The sequence below is a fragment of the Vidua macroura genome, chromosome 20 (genome assembly GCF_024509145.1).
Source record: "Vidua macroura isolate BioBank_ID:100142 chromosome 20, ASM2450914v1, whole genome shotgun sequence".
Taxonomy (NCBI): Eukaryota; Metazoa; Chordata; class Aves; order Passeriformes; family Viduidae; genus Vidua; species Vidua macroura.
Window position 1 is genome coordinate 436,782 of NC_071590.1, and position 21,776 is coordinate 458,557.

General features: G+C 57.4%; 2 protein-coding genes across 2 annotated transcripts; one reads left to right on the forward strand and one right to left on the reverse strand.

The window, feature by feature from the left end:
• Window positions 1-4,644: 4,644 nt before the first annotated feature.
• NSUN5 (NOP2/Sun RNA methyltransferase 5) lies at window positions 4,645-7,936 on the forward strand. Its single transcript, XM_053995539.1, has 10 exons — window positions 4,645-4,773; window positions 4,892-5,014; window positions 5,109-5,283; window positions 5,361-5,469; window positions 5,746-5,884; window positions 6,259-6,374; window positions 6,692-6,870; window positions 6,951-7,155; window positions 7,227-7,379; window positions 7,505-7,936. Exons 1-10 carry the CDS (start codon window positions 4,681-4,683, stop codon window positions 7,608-7,610), a joined length of 1,398 nt encoding a protein of 465 aa, XP_053851514.1. The 5' UTR covers window positions 4,645-4,680; the 3' UTR covers window positions 7,611-7,936.
• A 221-nt stretch (window positions 7,937-8,157) lies between these two features.
• On the reverse strand, window positions 8,158-20,728 carry POM121 (POM121 transmembrane nucleoporin). Its single transcript, XM_053995496.1, is given in 13 exon segments — window positions 8,158-10,573; window positions 10,777-10,905; window positions 11,757-13,547; window positions 13,872-14,042; window positions 14,260-14,362; window positions 14,771-14,895; window positions 15,586-15,656; window positions 16,388-16,479; window positions 17,371-17,542; window positions 17,815-17,895; window positions 20,042-20,206; window positions 20,452-20,696; window positions 20,699-20,728. Coding segments are annotated over 13 exon segments (3,270 nt in total). The 3' UTR covers window positions 8,158-10,478.
• Between the last annotated feature and the right edge of the window lie 1,048 nt (window positions 20,729-21,776).

Below are 21,776 nucleotides of genomic sequence, written 5' to 3' on the forward strand. Positions count from 1 at the left end.
AAGGGAAGGGAAGGGAAGGGAAGGGAAGGGAAGGGAAGGGAAGGGAAGGGAAGGGAAGGGAAGGGAAGGGAAGGGAAGGGAAGGGAAGGGAAGGGAAGGGAAGGGAAGGGAAGGGAAGGGAAGGGAAGGGAAGGGAAGGGAAGGGAAGGGAAGGGAAGGGAAGGGAAGGGAAGGGAAGGGAAGGGAAGGGAAGGGAAGGGAAGGTCCCCACAGCCCGTCCCCAGCCCCCCTTTAGAGAAGGTGCTTCATTCTCTGCTTTGCTGTGTCTCAAAGACCTTCCGTGTAAGGCTGGTTGACAGCCCCAGGGTGATCCTTCCATCATCACATTCCTGAAGTTGGACACTCCTCAGGGAGAAGCCAGGACCATCCCCAGCTCCCCGGGAGATGCTGAGAGGGAAGCCAATCATGATGGGATTCATATGAGGGATGCTCATAAGCCAAACACATCCATGAACCAGGAGTTATTATATGAGAAACTATATTTTTTCACAATCAAACAAAATAATTCCTTGTGCCTTGACCCACACAGTTAGAGCACTGTTTGGTTTCCTTGTTTTTTTCCCAAAAGCATAACAGGTTTTCACCACACCACAAAAAACCCACTGGTTTAACAAAAAAAAAAAAAAAAAAAAAAAAAAAAAAAAAAAAAAAAAAAAAAAAAAAAAAAAAAAAGTAGTTAATAGCAAAGTTAACCTAGTTTATAAGAATATCCTAAAGTCAAGTCATCTTAAACTTAGGTGATAGCAAAGTGCTTTGTTGAGAACTTTCTCTGTGTTGCAGGGGGGATAAGGGAAGTCCTGTGGGGACTTGGAGGCCCTGGCTGCTGTGGGGAGCAAACACGGCTGGTTCTGCTCTTGGTTCGGTCCAGTCAGGTGCAATATGTGCCCATGCAAGGCTTCAGACAGCCCTTCCCGGGGCGTGCAGGGACAGGACAGGGGGACAAGAGCCTGCCTGGCTTTCCCTGGGAGCAGGAACATCCCAAAGGGGCTGAGACTGCAGGAGGGGAGCCACTGGGGTCCCCATGCTGAGGAGGAGCTACCTTGCCTGACTGGGTCCCGTCAGCTTGGCCAGGAGAAGCCGAGGAAAGTCGGTCGGGTCCGTGCCCTGGGAGAAGCGGAGCTGCAGAAACCCGTGCAGGCCACCTCAGTGGCTGGGTGTCATTTGGGTCTCTGGGAGGTGTTTCTCTGTAAGCACCCGAGGGTGGTCCCTCTGCTTGTGCTCTGGGGATATCTACTGGACACCTGAGCTTCCCTTGGCTCACCCCACAGCAATGTGTGACGCCAGCCTAGCTCAGGTCACAGACTCCCTCTTTCCCTGGGCAAGTAACCAAGCTCCTGACTTCAAGTTCATTTTCTTCAATTTCAAGGCCATGTGTTTGACTTGCCCAGGAGTTTGGCAGTTCTGTCCCAGCTGCAAACAGCAGGGAAGGCAGTGCTGCCTGAGCCTTACAGCTTGGAAACACACTGCCCTGTGCTCCCTGAGGCTGATGGGAACGTCTGGGATTTCAGCCCACATCTTTTGGGGCAGAACATGGAACATGGAAGCAAGTTTCAAGGGGGTGAGTTGTGCCTCAGCTTCCCAAATCCAGGCCCCCATCTCCAAGATAAACGTGCTTTTCATGTTTTCCTTCTGCTTCTTACTTAGATGTATCGCTTGAGTGATGCCAGTCTTTCTGACGATGTCCATGTGTTGAGATAACCCAAAGAGATCTGCGGGAATTCATGCAGGGTCAAGACTGGGATTTTTCAGTGGAAAATCCCTCCTGGCTGTGTCTGAGCCCTGGAACACAGGTAGGACTCCAGTGCAGTCTGACATCCCTGCCTGGGCCAAGGTGGGAACACCTTGGGGGTGACTGCTGACACCTTGGGCAGACCCAGGACACATGGCCAGGTGTGGGCCGGGTGTAGCCACAAACCCATTATGGGTTCAAATCATCATCTCAGACTTTGTTTGGAATTTTAAGGGTGGGTTTGCAACTGTCTGTGCTGCTGATCTTGTTCTCGGAACAGGACTGATCTCCCACCAGTGTTTCCCAGCCCAGATTTGCGTGGGAAGGTGGCAGGACAGCTCAGAAGACGAGCATCGACAAGCTGGAGGAGCAGCTGCTCTGTCCCATCTGCCTGGAGGTGTTCAAGGAGCCACTGATGCTGCAGTGTGGGCACTTGTCCTTGTCAGCCCCGCGTGCTGTCCCTCCCCAGGGTGCTGGAGGGGCCGCTCCTGTGCCCTGTGTGCTGCCAGGAGCGGGCTGCAGTCCCCTGCCACCCAGTATTGTGCTGGCCCGTGTCATCGAGGTGTGCGGAACAAGGGCAGAGCCCACCTCAGAGTCTCGCCCAATGCACCCCACAGGCATAGAATCATGGAATGTTTTGGCTTGGAAGGGACCTTAAAGATAATCTTATTCCACCCCCCTGTCATGGGCATGGACATCTTTCACCAGACCAGGCTGCTTCAAGCTCCAACCTGTCCAACCTGGCCTTGGACACTTCCAGGGATGGGCCAACCCCAGCTTCTCTGGGCAACCTGTGCCAAGGCCTTTTCAACCTCACAGGGAAAAATCTCATCCATTTATCTAACTTAAATTTCCTCTTTTTTAGTTTGAATGCATTTCCCCTTGATCTATCCAGTTCCTGATGAAAAGTCCTTCTCCAGCTTCCTCGTAGCCCCCTTCAGATACTGGAACTTTCTCTTCTCCAGACAGAACAGCCCCAGCTCTCTCAGCTTATCTCAGTTAAGGCTGTGGCAGAGTTGTCCTCCCATGGAAACCGTGGTGCTGCACAACAAACTCCATCAAGAGTCCTTTCCTCTAAGGGCATAAAATGTCAGCCTTGACCTCAGCATCCCCATCCCCAGCCTACCAGGCTGAAACACAGCTTACCTGCCAGGATGTCCCCACGGGAAAGGTCTGTATACCTGAAGAGGGTGAGCAGTGAGTGTTCAGGGTCTCTGTGGCCCATCCTTCCCAAAAGAGTTTGAGGTGGCTGGGCTGGTTGCTGGCTAACACAGGGACCCTCTCTGAGAGAGCAGCACAGACGGAACCGAGCAGGCAGCCAACGGTGAGAGGCTGCTGAGGAGGGAAGGGGGAGCACAAAGGCAGCAGGTCAGTCCTGGTCATGCCAGCTGGCCAGGGCTGTGAGCTGGCAGGGGGGACTGTGAGCCCAGTCTGTTAGGGAGGGACACTGCCCAGGGCCATGGGCTGAGGGGAGCAAGGCACCGGAGCGGCTCAGCCACCCTGCACACAGCCCAGCAGTGGCTCCTGCAAACTGCAAAGGGTCACCAGGGACCCACTCCTTGGGCCTGTCACCAAAATGCACAACCAGCCTGTGCCAATCAGAAGTCAGGGAATAAAATACCACCACCAAGGTAAATGTTTGTTCCTGCATCCCCGCCAAACCAGGGCTCCTGAATGTGCCTTTCCACAGGTTCAAGTATTGTGGAATATCCCGAGTTGGAAGGGACCTACAGGGATCATTGAGTCCAACTCCTGGCCCTGCACAGACACCCCAATAATCCCACCCTGTGCCTGAGAGCATTGTACAAATGCTGCTGGAGCTCTGGCAGCCTCTGGGCTGTGAGCATTCCCTGGGGAGCCCATTCAGTGCCCCAGCACCCTCTGGAGGAAGAACCTTTTCCTGATACCAAACTAAACCTTCCCTAACCGTGACAGAGCTCCAGCCATTTCCCCAGATCCTGTCACTAGAATGAGATTCTTACATCCTTTGATTGTTCAGGTAGAAGATGACTGATCCCCAGCACCCACTGCGAACCCTTCAGACCCTGCAAAGCAGCTCTCACCTGTTCCTGGATCCAGGTGTCCCTGGAGCTGGTCGTGCTGGAGTGACTGATCCATCGCACCAGATAGTTTGGGGACAGTTTCAAAGCCATGTCCAGGTTGCTGGGATACTGCCTTATGGTAGCTGTTTTGGGGTATCCTTTACCCTGCATATACAGCTCTGAGCTTCCCAGAGCAGATCCCTCTTTCTCAGAGCAGATCTCTTTCCTGGAGCAGACCCCTTTTTCCAAGGCTGGGCATCCTTTGCTCTGTTTGAGTGCACCATGAACACCACCAAAGTCTGCAGCAAATCCTCACCAACCCATCAGCCACAGGGTACCACAGGGTCTAACAATCAGTAGTAATGTCAATGTGCTTCCACATGCCAGGACCGGATGGGATGTCCGGGGCTGGTGACCAAGGTCAGTGGGGTGATAGAGGTGGCTGGGATGGCTGAGGTAACCAGGATGGTCAGGGTGGCTGGGATCACCAGGATGAACGGGGCGACAGGGGTCACTGGCATGACTGGGCTGGCCAAAGTCACTGATGATGGGGTTGTCGGGATGAAGGGGGCGACCGGGGTCACTGGCTGGCCGGGGTGACCAGAGTGGTCGAGGTCATTGTGATGATGGGGTGGCCGGGGTGGGCAAGGTGGCTGGGATCACCGGGGTGACCGGAGTGATGGGGGTGACCGGGGTGACCGGGTTGGCCAGGGTCACTGCGGTGATGGAGTCGCCCGGGCCCTTCCGCCGGCGCTGCCCGCCTAACAGCGCCCGCACGGTGCCCGCTCCGCTGCGCTGCGCTCCGCTGCGCGCCCTCCCCCCGCTCGGCCCCGGGCACCGCGCCCGGAGCGGGGCCGCGCTCGCCCCCTGCGGCCCCGGAGGCCCCGGCGGAAGCGGCGCGGGGCGCACATGGCGCTGTACAGCGCGGCGGCCGCGGTGCTGCTGGGGCTGGAGCGCGGCGAGGGCGGCCTCAAGAGCCTCGTGTACAACAGCGGCTTCCCGGTGCGCCCGGAGGGAACGGGGCCTCGGGGCGGCCGGGGGGAAATCGCACCCGGGAGGCCGGGGGGAGCCGCGGAGCCCGGCGCGGGCCCGGTAGCGCTCACCGCTGACTGCTCCGCAGCACGTCCGGCAGCTGTACGCGCTGGTGTCCGAGACCCTCCGCTACGCCTCGGTGCTGGAGAAGCTGCTGGATGGAGCCGCGCTGCTGCAGGCCGAGAAGAAGCTGGCGCCGCAGCTAGCGAAGGTACGGGCATCCGCGGAATCCCTGGGCCGCGGTGTCCCGAAGCCGCGGGGGCCTGGGGCGGCGGGGCCGGGCTCACCTCGTCCCCTCCCCGCAGGTCTTGGTGTATGACCTGCTCTTCGGCAAGGGGCTGAAGTGCGGGGGCCGGTGGAAGGCCCTGGCCCGGCGGCACCGGCCACGGCTGGAGGCCGAGCTGGCCCGCATGAAAGTGCGGCACAAGGTGAGCCGCAACGAGGACCTGCTGGCCTCGGAGAAGGCGGTAAGCGCCGCAGGTGAGTGGGCTCGGGCTGGGTGGGCACCCTGTTTTGGGAGCAGGGGGATCTGTGTCTGACCTGTCCGGCCCCTGCAGCCTCCCAGGTCCCACGCTATGTCCGGGTCAACACCCTGAAGACTTGTGTGGACGATGTGATCGACTTCTTCAAGTGCCAGGGATATGCCTATCTGGGCAAGGCAGCCACGTGAGTATTTCTTTCTGCTATCCCACCTTTCCCAGAATGTCAGCAAGTGGGATGAGGTCTGGTGGGTTGAAGGGTTGCTGAACTTTGTGCTCAGAGTGGTTGGGTTGGGGTCTCTATCACTCCCCACTCTTAGTTGCTGCCTGTCTGGGTGCTGCCTGGAGCTGGAGAGTAGCTGTGGGATGAAGGGATTTCTCAGCCTGGGCTCTCCTGTGAGCCCTGGGCTCTGCTGTGAGGAATTAGGACTTTGTATTCATGCTCCCTGTGTCTCATGGACAGTGTGGAGGAGCTGAAGGCCCTTTCTGGAAAAAAATTCTTGTTGGATCTGCATCTTCCGGAGCTGCTGGTTTTCCCTTCGCAGACAGACCTCCATGACAACCTGCTGTATACCTCAGGACACATAATTCTGCAGGACAAGGTGAGGGAACTGGGGAGCAGAAAGTTGCAGGGGCAGGAAAACTACTGACAGGGATGAAAGTTGAGATCCTTCCACAATGGCTCAGCTTGCTGCAGCACTTAAGTCAAAGCAGAAACTGTGGGACTCCCCTGGGAGTCTTCCGTTGGCTTCAGACTTCCATTGTTTGAAAGTTCAGGATGAAATCCTGGGGTATAAAATCCCTGTGGGAGTTGGGAGGAGCAGGGGGCTGTGGGTTGGGCAAGGCTTTTGGTGGAGCGTGGTGGTGGCCTTGGCCCTGTGTCATGGTGGTCCTTGTGACCCCACAGCATCAGCCATGCCTGAGGAGAGGCCAGGTGTTTCTGCCCACCCTTCTGACGGTCTTTGCCCTCTTGCAGGCCAGCTGCCTCCCTGCCTTCCTCCTTGGCCCTGTTGCTGGCTCCCATGTCATTGATGCCTGTGCTGCCCCTGGAAACAAGACGAGCCACCTGGCTGCCATCCTGAAGAACAAGGGGTGAGGGCAGGGTTGTGTGCAGGGGTCGAAGGAAGCAGGGAGGTGGCCCTGGTCCCCCCCGAGCCCACAAGAAGGTGGCAGGAGGAGCTGCAACCTGTCACCAACTTAGGCGAGTCGGTCACTTCTGGGCCACTGGAAGGACCTGAGGGGACATGAAGTCACATAGAGGTTCAGTCCCAGCCCCCGGCCCTGGGCCTGTTCCATAACCCTGCCAGAGGGGAGGCAGCTCTCAAGGTCTGCCTGCTCATTATTTGAGTGTTCCTGGGGGTCAGGTGGTCTGTTCATGGCTTGTCTTGGGCACTTGGCTCTGCCTTCAGACAGATCTTTGCCTTTGATGTGGACCCCAAGCGCGTGGCCACCATGAACACGCTGCTGACACGGGCAGGGGTCACCGGCTGCCAGCTGGTCCAGCAGGACTTCCTGACCGTGGACCCCGGGGACCCCAAATACAGCAGGGTGACCCACATCCTTCTCGACCCATCCTGCAGCGGCTCAGGTAACGTGTGGGGCTCCAGCTGCTCACCTGGAACTGGGCTGTGGGTGTGCAAACCCCGGGTGACAGCTCCTCTCCCACAGGGATGGTGACCCGGGGGCCAGGGGAGGAGGTGGCCCCGAGTGCTGAACGCTTGCAGGCACTGGCAGCCTTCCAGCGCCGCGTCCTCAGCCACGCCCTGAGCTTCCCAGCTCTCTGGCGCCTGGTCTATTCCACCTGCTCCCTACACCGGGAAGAGAACGAGGATGTGGTGCAGGCTGTGTTGCAGGAGTGGGGCTCGACCTTCAGGTGAGTCTGGCTCAGGGAACCTGGGGGGCTGTAGGGCAGGGTTTGGTGCTGACCCCCTTTCCATGCTGTAGGCTGGTGACTGCCTTTCCATCCTGGCCCTGCCGAGGATTCGCAGCCTTCTCTGGAGCAGAGAGGTGCCTCCGTGCTTCCCCTGCAGAGACCCTCACCCATGGCTTCTTCGTGGCTGTGCTCGAACGGTGCGGGGAAGGGGCTGCTGCCCCCAGGTGAGAGGGGGCTGTGGGGGACTTCAGCTGCTTCTGGGGGGGGCACCATGGCCAAGGTTAGTGCTCTGGGAACCCCGGGGAGGGTGTGAGGAGGTGTGGCTCAGGCTGTTTGCTCTTGTCCACAGCTCGCTGCCTGCAGCAGCCAAAGGGAACCCACAGCCAGGAGAGGGAACAGAGCCAGGGGCAGCTCCCAAGAAGAAGAAAAAGAAAAAGCAGCGGGTGAAAGATTGAAACAACATTTTCTGGACAAACCCCTGCACAGCTGGGGACACATACTGGCTTGAACACATGTGCTAACTGCAGTCGTAGTGAGAATTCTGTAACACCAGAGACTGAGTGCCAACACTGGGACCACCCTGGTACCAGGAAGGGGTGACTCCTGACCCAGGGCTGCCCCTTGCAGCCAACCCCCACCCCAAGTTTGCCCCCAAGGCAATCCTCACTCTGCACCCTGCAGGGCTGGGGTCCTCCAGCTGGATTAAAGGTGGTTTATCATGTTCCCTCTCAAAAAAAATTCACTGTAGGGATGAAGCAGATTAAAAGTTTCTCTCTCTTCACTGTTTTTTCCAGTGTGTTTGTGAAGTCCTGCCCTGAAACTGCCACTGCTCATAGTAGAGGCAAAGTGGGGGCAAAGAGGTGAAATAATAGTAATCCTATCCCTCTCTTTGAACTGGGTGAGCAAGGACACATGAGCCAGAGGGTGCTGCACCTGAACTCCACTAGCACGACCCTGCTCTGGGAATTCCAGCCCCAGGAAACACAAATGGGCACAGCCAAGTGAACACAGTAATTTTATTTTAAACCCGAGACATAAGAAGCAAGGAAACAAAAATCGCACATTCACACTAAAATCCTCATCAGCCACACCAGGAATGATCCAAGTCTTCAGTCAGTTAAAACCCAGCCTTCCCCCCAAGCACAAGGGGTTCTCCCAGCAGGGCCTGTGTGGCAGGGAAGGGACAGCCTAGCTGCTCGCGGGTGTGTGGGACTACGTGGGGAGGCTACTTGGGGGCAGCACCCAGAGCCAGGGTGCCCTCAACCTTGTCCCAGCTCATCCCCCATCTTCTCAGAGCTGACCTGGCCAAACCCTGGCACCTCAAGGATGGGGAGCAGGTACTCTCCTGGCCAAGAATCCTAACTGGGGCAGAGGGAAGGACACCCAGGGTCACTCTTGGCAGGCACTAACTAGCCCCTTGCCCTCTGCTTCCTCCAACCCCAAGGACACATTTTCCCAGCCTGGCTGCTCTTGGCCCACCGCACCCTCAGCCATGCTGGTGGGTGATGGCCAGAACGTTCCCACCAGCACCTGCAGGTCTTCTATGTCCCCTTACTACAGGGCTGTGTCCCCTCTGTGCCACACAGAGCCCATCACCTCCCCTTTCTGCTGGAAGAGATGCCTTGACCCTGACACTCAGCACCATAACATGAGAGCTCCTGCTCCTCACCCTCAGAGAAATAATTAAAAAACTTTAAAAAACAAACAAAAAAAAAGGTTTAGTCACATCCACATACATCACATTCAAAAGGAAGGGGATGATGAACAGCAGGGGGGAGCATGGTAGAGCCTGCAGGATGCAGCTGCCTTTCCCAGCACAGTGCATTCCCGCAGGCACAGCCAGGGTGGGAATAGCTAAACACTAACGGCTGCGGGGTAGGCAACTTCACTGAACCAAGCTTGAAGGAATTTGAAGGCAATTTAGCTTAAATATAAAAATAAATTTTTATTTTGTTAAAAAATGTTTAAATATTTGTGATTTTTTTTTTGGTTTTTTTTTTTTCTTGTTTTTTTTTTTTTTTTAATTTAGACCTCAGCAAACACACACACTCACACGGCTCGGAGAGTAAAAACCCGGCAGCAAAGCATTTCTGGGAATGGAGTGCCCATCCCTCACCAGGGCAAGGGATGGCTCTTTGGTGACCCCCAGCTCTGGCAGTCTCTTCCCACAGAAGTTCCAATGCAGGGAAGGGAGAAATCCCACCCTTGGCTGGATGGGGACAGGGGAGGCAGCACCACAGTTCCTAGGAGCTAGTAAAACCCACTGGGATAGACATGAGCTGAAAAATGAGAAACAACTTGGATTTGGGATGGAGGGGAGAATGCATCTGCTCTGGACTCCTTCTGTGAGCAATTCCAGAGCCCCCCGAAGTGCTGAAGAGGTACTAGGAGAGAAGGGAAGGGAGTGGAGAGACTGCCATGGTTGGAATCCCCTGTCCTAGCTGCCTTTTAGTCACGACATGGAATGGGACAACTCCCCAGCACGAGCAGCCACGCAGTGATGCTACTGTCAACACCCAATTAGCTGGGGCACGTCTCCCCCCAAGGACTGGTGCCCCTGAAAAAGAAACTCCAAACAGCAAATCCGGCATAACCAACATGCCGCCACACACACGGTTTAGCTCTTCCTCCAAATTCGATTCAGTGAGTGCAGGAACAGGAGCATGGATAAAGCAGAACCGGAGAGCAGGGTGGGGGCAGCCCACAGCCCCATGGAGCAGCGGAGATGGGAGAGGGGTGGGGGGACCCCCATCCTCACCCCGTGCCTCCAGCCCAGGTCCCGGGCTATGGCATGTCCTCAGCTGGAGGTAGCAGGACATTAGGTCCCAGGGATGTCACCCAGCCACACCCATGCCAGTCACCTGTGGCACCAAAACAGAGCCAGGTTGGAACCAACCCTGGCTGCAGGCATGGGACCATGTTCACCAGGCCATGGGATGAACTATGGGAAAGATTTTGGGACCTGGTGAAGACAGTGTCTGACAGCAGCTCGGAACCACAGCATGTTGCCGGCCAATCTCTGAGTGGGACATGGCCTTGGGGCTGGCTGAGGGCTGGGAAGGAGCACGGAAACAGCTAGAAGAAGCAAATGGGGAGAAATGTACACATTATTAAACAAGGCAAAATAAAATGAGGGAAAGAACATTGTGGATATGTACAGAGATGTGTCCAGCCTTTGCTCTGGAACTGTTCAAGTAACAAGAGTTTGGTTTATCCAGCATGGTCTCCAGTGGGTGTCAGGGACTGGGCCTGGTCCCAGCATAGGGACAGCTCCAGTCCACAGCCCCCCACACGTGAGCCAGTGGAGCCCAGCAGCACTAGGGTTACTTTTTGCGGGTGTGCTGCCTCCGTGCCTGCAGCCGTTGGCGAGTGCCCGTCTTGGATCCTGCCCCAATGGAGAAGGTGGGAGTGGATGAACCTGGAAGCAGAAAGGTTGCTCAGACTGCTAGCTTTGGGATCAGTGCGATTTTGGGAGGAACGAAGGCTTGGCATCCCTGAGAGTCCAGCACGAACTCCCTGAGCCATCTCCCAGAAAACATCTGGTCCTACCACTGTCCCCAGCCTAAGGGCACACCATAACCCATGAGCTCTCCAAGGCTGGAGCACCAACTCCCTCCTTACCAAAGGAAGTGCCGACTCCTCCAAAGCTTGAGGCAGGAGTGCTGGGTGTCCTGAAAGAAAGGGTGCTGCTTCCACTGCCCGCAGCTCCAGGGACAGGTGTGCCCTGCCCAAAGGTGGGCGCTGGAGATCCTGGAAAGCAAGACGTCACTGTGAGCTAGGGTTGGCAAAGGAGAAAGAGCCTTTGGGAGCCGGTGGCACTCAGAGGAGGCACAGGATGCTCTCTGGGGGCTGAAGCACCACAGTCCATCCCCCAGAAACAGCCTCTGCTCCTGAAAAGCCCTTTTAATGCAAAAGTTACACTCTCCAGATAATCCCACGGCTCTCTGAACAGCAGGGCCTCACAGAAAGATTTGCTAGGGAGGAACAAAGACCTTGGCCTTTCTAGATCAAGGAGTTGCTCACTGTGTGGGTTTCAGTTCCATGGGAGCTGGGAATATCCAGCAAGGATATGAAGTGTTAGGGAAACCCTGAGAGCAAGCACAAAGTGATGGCAGTTGCTGGTTGGCAGCATTCCAGCTTGCTAAGGCGTTCCAGGTGGGTCTTAAAAGACTCAGACAACCTCAGCTCCTGTAGGACACTTGGATGGGCAGAGTTGGGGAGCTGGTGCCTTCAGAGGGGCCAATGAGCAGAATTTAAGGATTCCCCCTCCCCAGAGGAGCAGGATCCTTACAGGGAGTGATGGGAGTGCCTTCCCTTTGTATGGCAAGGCTCTGCATAGCAGAAGCACTGGCCTCACCACGGCTGTGGATCCTGGAAGCCTTGACAAGATCCATCAGTAATACTACTGCGCCCAATTCTAGAACCTCAAGATGGCCTGTCTGCTCCCATCCCATCCTGGAAATGTTCAAGGCCATGCTGGACAGGACCCTGAGCAACCTGGTCTAATGGAAGGTGTCTCTGCCCATGGCAGAGGGGTGGATCAACGTTATCTTTAAGGTCCCTTCCAACATGACCCATTCCATGATTCCATAATGACTCACCTCCAAATGCAGGCTTGCTGTTGGGAGTGCTGGTCATGGTGAAGGCAAAGGGCGTGCTCTGGCCCTGCGCTCCCAGTGCACTCTGCGGCAGAGATGAGCCAAAGGGTGTTGCTGCCGGGGCTGCCCCACTCTGCCCAGCCCCAAAGCTGAAGGCCACAGCAGGGGAGCCACTGCTGAGGCCCGGTGTACCCATCCCAAAGGCGCTGGTGGAGGGGCCCGGCTGGGTGCTGGCCCCAAAAGTGAATGGAGATGGGGTGGTACCAAAGACAGTGGCACCGGTGCTGCTGCTTGTGGTCTGGGTGGTGCCACCAAAGCTGGATGTCGTGGAGGTGGCTGTTCCAAAAGAGAACACCGAGGTGGTGGTCCCAAATGCTGCCTGGGTGCTGCTGGTGCCAAAGGAGCCCTGGGCACTGGTTGTGCCAAAGGCTGGCTGGGCACCACTGCCAAATGCTGGCTGAGCTACCGACTGTGCTGGGGGGGCTCCGAAACTGAACTGGGGGGTGAAGCTGATGGGGCCAGAAGCAGGCTTGCTGGTGGGCACCTGGCTCTCAGCAGCCCCAGTGCTGAAGGGGAGCTGGCTGCCAGTGCTGGGGTATGGTGGCGGTGGCTTTGCGCTGGCTGAAAAGCTGCCAAAAGCTGAAACGGAGGAGCCGAATGTCAGCGGCGCTTGAGCTGTGGTGGCTGGGGCAGAGGTGGTCAGTGTAGTGCTCCCAAATATGCTAAAGCCCACGGTGGTTGAGTTTGAAGGTACCTGGCCAAAGGCAGGGCCTCCTGGGACACTGGTGGTGGCAGTGACTGTGGCTGGAGGCAGCTTCCCAAACTGGAACACAGGCCCTGAGGTGGAAAAACTGGTTTCTGGGCTGGGAGCAGAGCTGGAGAGGCCCCCAAACAGGAAGGGCTGTGTTGTGCTGGTGGAGGTGGCAGCAGTGACAGTCACGCTGGTGGCAGGGCGAGCAGAAGTAGGCGGGTTCGGTCCAAAGCTGAAGACAGGTTTAACGGTGGCATCCGTGGAGGAACTCTGGGTGGTAGCAGCTGTAGCTGCAGTGGTGAAGATGACGTTGGGAAGACCCGTGGCTCCTGCCAGAGCAGCTGTGGAGGCAGCTGTCGGCTCCGAGACCGGCTGTGCCGCGGGTTTGAAGGCGAAAGGAGAGACTTTCGCTGGAGATGAAGCTGCAGTGATGCTGCCAAAGATAGGCTTGAATATGGAGGATGTGGAGGACGCTGAGGCAGGGCCTGAGCTTACAGGCATGGTGGCTGTGGTGGAAGTGACAGCCGTGCAAACTGCTGCATTCTCACTCTTTGGCACAGCACCAAAGATGGGCTTGAAGATGGGGGCTGTGGTGGGCACGGCAGTGGGCAGGATGGGCACAGCAGTGGATGCAATGGGTGTAGCAGTGGCCGTGGTAGGCATAGCAGTGGCTGTGGTGGGCACAGCAGTGGCTGTGGTGGGCACAGCAGTGGCTGTGGTGGGCACAGCAGTGGCCGCAGTCACTGCTGGCTGGCTGGCTGGCGGGGCGTTCAGCATCCCGAACAGGATGCTTGGCTTTGGGAAGGAGGGAGGCTTGCTGGGAGTCTGGCCCAGCTCAGTGAACACAGGAAGGGCTAGGCTGCTGGGGGGTTGCACTACCAGCGCAGGGGGAGCACTGGGGGCAGGTGTGCTCAACAGAGGCACAGGCTTGGTGTCAGCAGAAATGGCAGGTAGAGAGCTTGACTCCAATGACACAACAGGAGCAGGTGGTGGCTGTGCAGCTGACGGAGGTGGCTGGGATGCTGCCGCAGTTTCACTGGAGTCTGGAAAGCAGAAAGAGCTTATTTACGGACAAGGGAACACCTTCAGAAGCCCACCCTTCTGCCAGGTACCCACCCACAGCTGCAAAGGTTCCCGGAGCTCCCAGCACACCCAGCCCTCCATGGTTACCATAGCCTCGAGCAGGACCAGGGGCTCAGTATCCCCAAAGGTGTCCCCTCAAGCCCTGCATGCTAGCTCTGCTGCCAGCACAGCATTTGAACAGAGGGTTTAGTGAGCTGCCTCATGCAGAGGCAACGATGAGTTCCTGCTGCACCTGCCTGACTCTGCTGGCATTTCACTGTGCCAGCTCTCCTCCTCCTCCTCACCTGGTGTTTTGGATACAGCCTGGCTGCTCTGCATCATCTTTAAACTGTCCAGAAGTGAGGAGCTGGCCGGGACAGGAGCTGTGGAGGCAGGCATAGGCCCAGGGGAGGTCACAACAAACACCGGCGGCTTGGACACAGGCATCATCCCTGCAGTGGTGCTGGGGACTGTATCTACAGGGAAACAGCAAGATATCAGGACCCACAACTGGCTGTGAGGAACAAACCCTTAGCAGAGCTTCCCATCAGGCAGGGGAACTGCACCTACACCCTACAGCCCTGGGCAACTTCACCCAGCACAAAACATGAGATCTCTTCAGCTGGAAGGCATCAAGAGCACCCCCAGACCCAAGCTTGTTCCTACCCCTCTACATTTCCAGCCCATCCTTACCAGCCTTATCCTCCAAGACACTGTTGAACCACTGCAGCACTGCCTTCTTCTCTGCGTCCAGGTCCTCTGAGGTGATGGTGTAGCCCAGTTGAGGTGGCGGGGGCTGCCAAGAGAGAGCAGCAGCAGCTTAGCTCCTTCCCAGGGAAGCGGGCAGAGCCTCTCTGAAGGTGTACTGGCGACTGTCTGTGGTGAGCCCTGTGAAGCAGGTGGTCCTGCCGCAGCTACTCCGGTCCCCAACTCTGGTGGGCTCCCAGTGTGGCACTCAGGGCACGGCAGGCCTTCTCCAGGCCATTACCTGGTCCGGCAGCAGGCAGCACAACCACGTACAGCCCACCAGACACTGGGGCTGGGGAGAGCGTCACTTCCCACTCGATCAAGGACGGGGCCTCCTTCCTGAGGGCAGGCAGGTCAGTGTGCCCCCAGCCCTGCAGAAATTGCAGTGAGCACATTCTATTGCCCATTCTGTTTGGTCCCAGAGTAGGACCAAAGGGGCTGCGAGACAGCGACGTACCAGCACCAGCTGGTCCCCACGGAAAGATGACAGCAACGGGATCTTCCGCTTGCGCTTCCCACTACTCCCCGACGCAGATGGTGGGCTCAGGGAATTCTGCTTCTTCCACACTGGTGACTCCACAACTATAGAAGGAGACAAGTCAGGCTGAGCTCTGGGCAGAGAAGCGTTTGGTTGTAGTGATGGGTCTGTCCCTTCTGACCCCACTCTGGGTGGCCCTGCTCAGAGAGCAGGGCCAGGGGCATGGTTTGAAACTAAGGACAAGGTTGTGATATCCTGAAGAGCAACTTCACATCCAGTAGGCCCACGACATGAGGCTGGTGGGGCAGTGGCCCCTTCCTAGCTCCATGGATTGTGCCAACACACTGCCTTACCCAAACCACATGCCACAGCTGGCACTATATCATGGGGCCCATCTGCCATGGGCACAGAGGATTTCCTCTCTGTTTTAGCTGAGGAAGCATTAGAATAAGCTCAGACTGGAATTTGGTCAGAGTGCTACTCATGCCACTGCAGGTTGTGGATCAAGGCTGACACCTGACCCATGCTGGGTTGGGAGCTAGAGCTCCCCCTTGCAAGCCAACTCCCAGGCATCTGCTAGCACCCCAACACTGTCAGCACCCCCTTATCACTTGGAAATCCCACTAGGGCAGTCACTGAGGCCAGCAGAAGCACCACTGCCTTGGGACCAGTACATGCCACATTTCCAGGTGACCCCTCAAGCCAATCCCACTGCAGACCTCAGCTGCCTCCTGTCCCACTCTCTTGCTTGCACTGGTGACCTGGGTGCAGCGTTAGGGCACACCTACACTTACCTTTCTCTGTCTGCAGCTCCTTGTCTGATTTCACTGGGGTGGAAGCGTTGGAACGATGTGACTCCTCTTCCCTGTGTAAGCAGGAGGGACAGTTATGGTCAACCCTGGACCCAGCCCTGTCCACAGGGAGCAGGATGAGACTGAACGGGCTGAACACTTGCACGGGTATCCCTGGTGTTTATTTGCCTCCTGCAAACAGATCTCAAGACAAAAGCTTTGCCCAGCTCCAGGCAGAGGAATTGCTTCCTGCTCCAGACTCAGCTTGGCTGAGCCTGTGCACCCTCCACAAGATGAATCAGCCTCAGGAGGGTAGCTGGGGGTCTCAGATGGCAGTCACTGCCCCTCACAGGTTAGACCCATCCAGGTGGTTTTGTCAGTTTTAGTTCTGACATAAGCTCAGGCTCCTCTGACTTGGGAAAGAGGAGAACACAGGCTGCGCTTCAAGGCAGGCACTAAAATACAGATCCTGGGATTTGACTTTGACATGGCAAAAATCAGGGCCTGTCTCTTCCTAATGATCCAGCAATGCAGGCCATGCCAATGTCACCCGGCACCATTGCTACTGTGGCAACCTGTGCCCTTAAATCTCTGACCTGGCTTGGGAGTGGGTCAGAGGTGACACAGCTGAGACACACCACAGCATGATAAGGTGACAGGGAGGCCAATTGACACAAGTGGGTCTGTACATCACTATGTGTAGGAGAGAGGCCCGGACTGTCCCAGCTCCAGTGGAAAGTGCGACCTGCATGCTAAGATGGCTGGGAAAGACTGTTCTCTTGCTGTCTGGCCATCAGCTGATTACCTGGCTTTCTTGAGAGGCCACTCTGGTGTCTGGGGGCGGGAGGACGCTGGGCTGGACAGAGGGGACACGCTCACACCTCTTCTCTTCCAAAGCTGGAATGCAGAGAGATACCAGCAGTAACTTGGCATGGGTCTGGCAGAGAGGACAGGCCCCCTGCTCACCCTCAATAAGCCCCATTGCCCAGGGCCATGGCTGTTGAGCCAAATGAGCTCAGAGCTTCTCCTGCTTCACCACCACTTAAAACTCCCCTCCATATTTTAGGGAGCACAAAATCTGGCCACCCTAAGCTGAATCCACATAAGGAACAAGCAGCCTCCAGGGCTTTTACTGCCTTGGCTGAGCCCAGGGAAAGGAGTACACTGCTGGGCCCTTGCCTTTGTGTGACACAGGTAGAGACCACCCTACTGCTTTGGACACCCTTGTGGGTGGGGCTGTTTTGGCAGGAGCCAGCACTTCCTTACCAGGAGCTCAAAGCAGATGGATTCCAATGCAAGGGTAAGACCCTCTGCAACCCCAGCAAACCCCTCCCTCCCACTGCCTGGAGCAAACTTTTCCTCACACAAACAAAGCTCCATCACAGTCAGCAGGTGGGACCTGGGTCAGAGTGGGAACACATGGCTCCCACACTGCTGACTCCCACTGAAAAGATGTCAGCACAGCAAAACCTGTTTTTTTTTTTTTTTTTCCTTCACCTGGATCTATCCAGTCTAGCAGGCTGGCCAAGAAGCAAGAGAGAGGGGAAAACAGTCTCGTTCTTGGTTTGGTGTAAAAGCAGCAGTACAGCTCAACCTGGGACTCCTCCAAAAACCAAGTAATTTCTGCTTGGCCCGTGGCCTACAGCTCACCTGTTCCCCAGGGTGGTGAGACTGCCAGGTTGAGCCACACTGGGTTCAGACACACTGCCACACCAGTGTCTCCTCATGAGCCCAGAGCTGGGATCACATGGGTGATCCCAAAAGAATGTCAAGATACAGTGTCCCTACCTGTGTGAGGCCCCGGCTAGAGCTGTAGGAGCTGGCAATGGCATTGCGGATGGAGCTGGGGATCCCACCAGCATAGGTGTTGTTGAGGGAGCTCATGGAGGAGGTGCGAGACCTCTTGTTGGAGCAGTCATCTGGGCAGTGTGAGATGAGGCCCCGCTTCAGAGAGCCTGGCCTGGAGGGGAATGAAGGTTTGATGAGCTCCTCACCTCTCCTGCCCACCAGTCCTTCTCGTGCATGGCAGGTGGAGGAAGGAAATCCTGCTTAGAAACAACAGCAGCAGCACAGCCTTGCTGTCACAGGGTGACAGACTGAAGGCACAACCACAGTCTTTTTTGCTCTGCCCTGAAGCCAGGCTCTGCAAGCAAAACCCAAGTTCCCTTTTCCAGATCCCAGACATTTGCTCCCTCCCATTCCAGGAGTTGCTTTTGGCTGTTGGGCACTTACTTGGGTATGAGAGAAGCAGGGGCACCATTGGCTATCAGTGGCTCAAATGCTGACTGCCCACTTCCACTGCTGTCGTGGCGCCTGTGGGAAGAGAGTGTGAAAGCCTATGACAGTGTGGAAGCCTCTCCCAGCCTGGGGAAAGGCAGGCTGAGTACCCAGAGAGTGATCAAACCTTGCTTTCTTCCGGGCACCCAGTACTCAGGACAGAGCTTTCTCCCACCTACACCCTACTGCAGATTTTCTCTCCCTGTGGGCCTGTCCTCACTGACTCTCACCCCAAACACCAGGAGCTCCTCCAGCTGCCTGCTTGGCACAGGAGTTTCATGTAAAAAAAAAAAAGAAATTGCTTAAATCCATTACTGTAAGCCAAAATACTTCAAAAAATGAGTGGCTCAGTGTTTCTGAACAGACCTGAGCTCTGAAACTCCCACCTCTGACCTCTTCTTAACCAGTGCCCGGGACAGTTCAAGTCAAAAACTGAATTCCCCTTCCCACTATGATTTCACGAGGATCTGAAATGCCAAAATCACAAAAGACACCCTGCTGTAAAGTGGAACTGGAGGTGTAGAACAGCCCTGTCACTTGGTCATTTGGCCAGGTGTTCCCCTCAAGCCCAGGGCAAGCTGACCCCAAGGCACAGGTGGTCCCACACTCTCCAGCTGACACAGCTCCTTTCTGTCCACCAAGGAAATCTTCTATCTACAAACATTCCTCGTGCTTGCCAGACATTAATGCCTTCAAAATTGGCTTTTGTGGCAGAGCTGTGTATTGGCATATTACAAAAACAGTTTAAAGAAAAATACTCTGAGCTGATCTTGTCTGTGCACCCATTCTGTTGTTGTCCTGATTGGCTCTTGTGGGGCTCAGATCCAATGACCCAAGCATTCAGAGATGGGAATTCAGTGCTGAAGGAGGACGGTGTGCCCTGCTTTATCCTGCTCTGCTCCTAGGCCACCTCCAGCAGCAGCCCCAGTGCAGGACAATGTCCCAGGCAGTGCCCAAGCAGTGTCTCAGCTCCCTATCCCAGCCCAGATGGAAGAGCCTCCATGGATACAACTAGGAAGGACAAGGCAACTGTTGGAGCAAATCCAGAGAAGAGCTACAAATTCAGTAAGGAGACTAGAGCGCCTTCCCTATGGAAGCAGGCTGAGACATCAGGGGCTGCTCAGCCTGAAGCAGAGAAGGTGGTGTGGACATCCCAGCAGCCTTGCAGGATCTGAAGGGGCCTGCAAGGAAACTGGAGAAGGACTGCATCAAGAAGTGCAGTTATAGGACAAGGGGGAAAGGCTTCAAATTGAAAGCAGGGAAACTTAGGTTGGATATACAGAATAAATTCTTTCCTCTGAGAGTGGTGAGGTCGTGGCATAAGCTGTCCAGAGAAAGTGTGGCTGCCTCATCCCTGGAAGTGTCCAAGCTAGGCTGGACAGGGCTTGGAGCAACCTGGTCTAGTGGAGGGTGTCCCTGCCCATTACAGAGGGTGGCAATGGATGAGCTTTAAGGTCCCTTCCAACCCAAATCATCCTGTGATTCTAGGAAAAGCAGGAGGGTGGGATAGCACGGCAGTGCTGTAGCTGGGTGGTTGGAAAGGCTCTGGCAGACAGCGGCTCTCAGGATTTACTCCTTGTCCTTCCTATGGACTCTGGCAAAAACAAAGCACCCTCCCACCTTCGAACTCAGGGATGGAAGTTGCTGACCTTGAGTAACAAAAGCAGTAGACAGTCTCATTTACTCTCTTGTTTCCCCTCCCTCTGCTAGATCAGGTCACAAGGGAAGTGCTTGGAGCTCTCCAAGTGCAATGCTTCCACTTGGCAATCCCATCTCTCCTGGGAGCCTGGGGCTGACGGAAGGAATAGAGCCCACAGCAGACACCGACATTTCCCACCATGCTTTCTCAGTCTTCAAACCCCTGTGAGGAGACAAGCCACTTCCCACCCAGGCTTCCCAAAACATATCCCGGCCAGGCAGGGGAACACACTGGACCCACACCTAAACCGCATTCCTTCAACTGCAAAGGAGGGCTTTTAGACGAAGCATCAAGGGCTGGGTGATGGATCAGGTGTGCTTCCTCTCTGCAGTTCACTTCTCACAGTACCTTTCCAGCCCTGACTCCAGGTCTCATGGGGCTTGGCATGCTCTAAGACACATCCCATTTGTCACCTCTAGAGCAAGAATCCCATTTGTGACCTTCCCAACACACTGGCTGAAACTTGAACTGCTCCCTTTTTACCTTCTTTTGTTCTCCTGATCATTCCCAAAAGTCTGGTCCTCCTCATCCTCCTCCTCCACAGCCCTTTTCCTGCTCTCCCTGATGGCATTCAGCACAGTCTCCTTTGCACATGGGTCAGGGCTGCTTGTGGCTGGGAAGGCCAGAGGCGAGACCAGCTGTTCTAGACTGTGGAACAGAGCAGAGTGAGGTGTGAGGCAGGCTGGGGTCCTCGGTGTGATCCTCCCACAGAAGGGCTGACACAGCTCTCCCCTGCAGCTCTTCCCGGAGGTTTAGATAGCACCATCTCCCCCAGCCACATGGTAGCGCTCGGGATGGGATGCTGCTTCCGGGCACAGCACAGTCGGCTGAGCGCTCCCCACGGTGTGTCCCGGTCCCCACCGTGGCTGATAACCGGTCTCCCCGGTACTCACGCCGGGGAGCGGGCGATGCCGACGGCCGGCGGGGCGATTCTCACAGTGACGGGGCTGCGGAGCGGCCCGGCACGGCGGGCCCAAGGCGCGCCGCGGGGGGAGCCGCCTTCCCAGCGGGCGGCGGGCAAGCACAGCGGCACGGCCGGCCGGGCCTCAGGCAGCGGGTACCGGCGGCGCGGGGCCTGCGGCCGGCAGCGCGAGACCCTGTGGGGACAGAGCGCGGTCAGCACCTCCGACGCGGTCTGGGGGGGAGCTTCCCCGTCCGCTCTACCCCCATCTTCCCCTCGCTTACCCGGGCTGGGGGCGACGCGGCGCGGCGCTCGCGGCCGGGCCCCCGTTGGTGGCGGCTTTGCCGGGCGGGCGCGGCGCGGGCGGGCCGGGCCGCATGGCGCACCAGGCGCCCGCCGCGCCCAGCGCCGCCGCGCCCAGCAGCGCGCTCCGCAGCAGCAGCCAGGCCAACGCGAGCGCCAGCGCGGCGGCCACGGCCAGCGCGGCCCTCACGGCCCCATCCCGCCCCCCGCCCGGCCCCGCGCCCGCCATCGCCGCGCGCCCGCCGCTCCCGGCGTGCTCTGCGGGACGGGGCGGGGCGAAGTCCGGGGCGGGGCTTAACGGCAGGGCGAAAGTTTCCCGGTGGGCGGAGCTTAGGGTGAGCGCGGCCGGCCCTCGCGGCGCGTACCGCGGGGGCGGGGCTCAGGTGGAGGGACACGCGCAGTAGGCGGGGCTTCCCGTCTCAGCGCGACGAGTCCCGCCGGCATGCGCGGAGGGGGCGGGGCCCTTGGGCGGGCGGGGCTTAATGGGGCGGGGCGAGCGGGCCCAGCCCTCTTGCGTCAAGGCGGGGACCGGGGCTCTGTGGGGCGGAGCGCCCGGGGCGAGCGGCACGGGGCGGCCGGGCCCCGAGACAGCCGGGCCCCCGGCAGCACGGCCGGGGCCGCCTTCGCGGGCTCCCGGCATGCTTTGCGCGGGGCGGGCGGGGCTACTTGCGGCACTTCCCCCGGCCGCCCCCGTGAGCCCTAAGGACGCCCCTGTCCTCCCGTCTCGTTCCCCGGCCACGGTCTCCCCCTCGCGCCGCCATCCATCTCCCGTGCCCCAGGCCATGTGCCCCTCTTCCCACCGGGACTTTCGGGCTTGCCTCACCCCTATCCTTTCCCCACCACGTCTCCCCCACCCAGCTTCCAATTTCCCCATCTGCAGTCCGCAGTCCTGTTTACCATCTCAATTCCCATGTCTTCCCGGTCCCTGTGTTCCCGTCCTGTCTCTTAACAGCCCCCCTACATCACTCCAGCCGCTGTGTTTCCCCCTCTGCCCCTCCCTACGTCCCTTCCCCC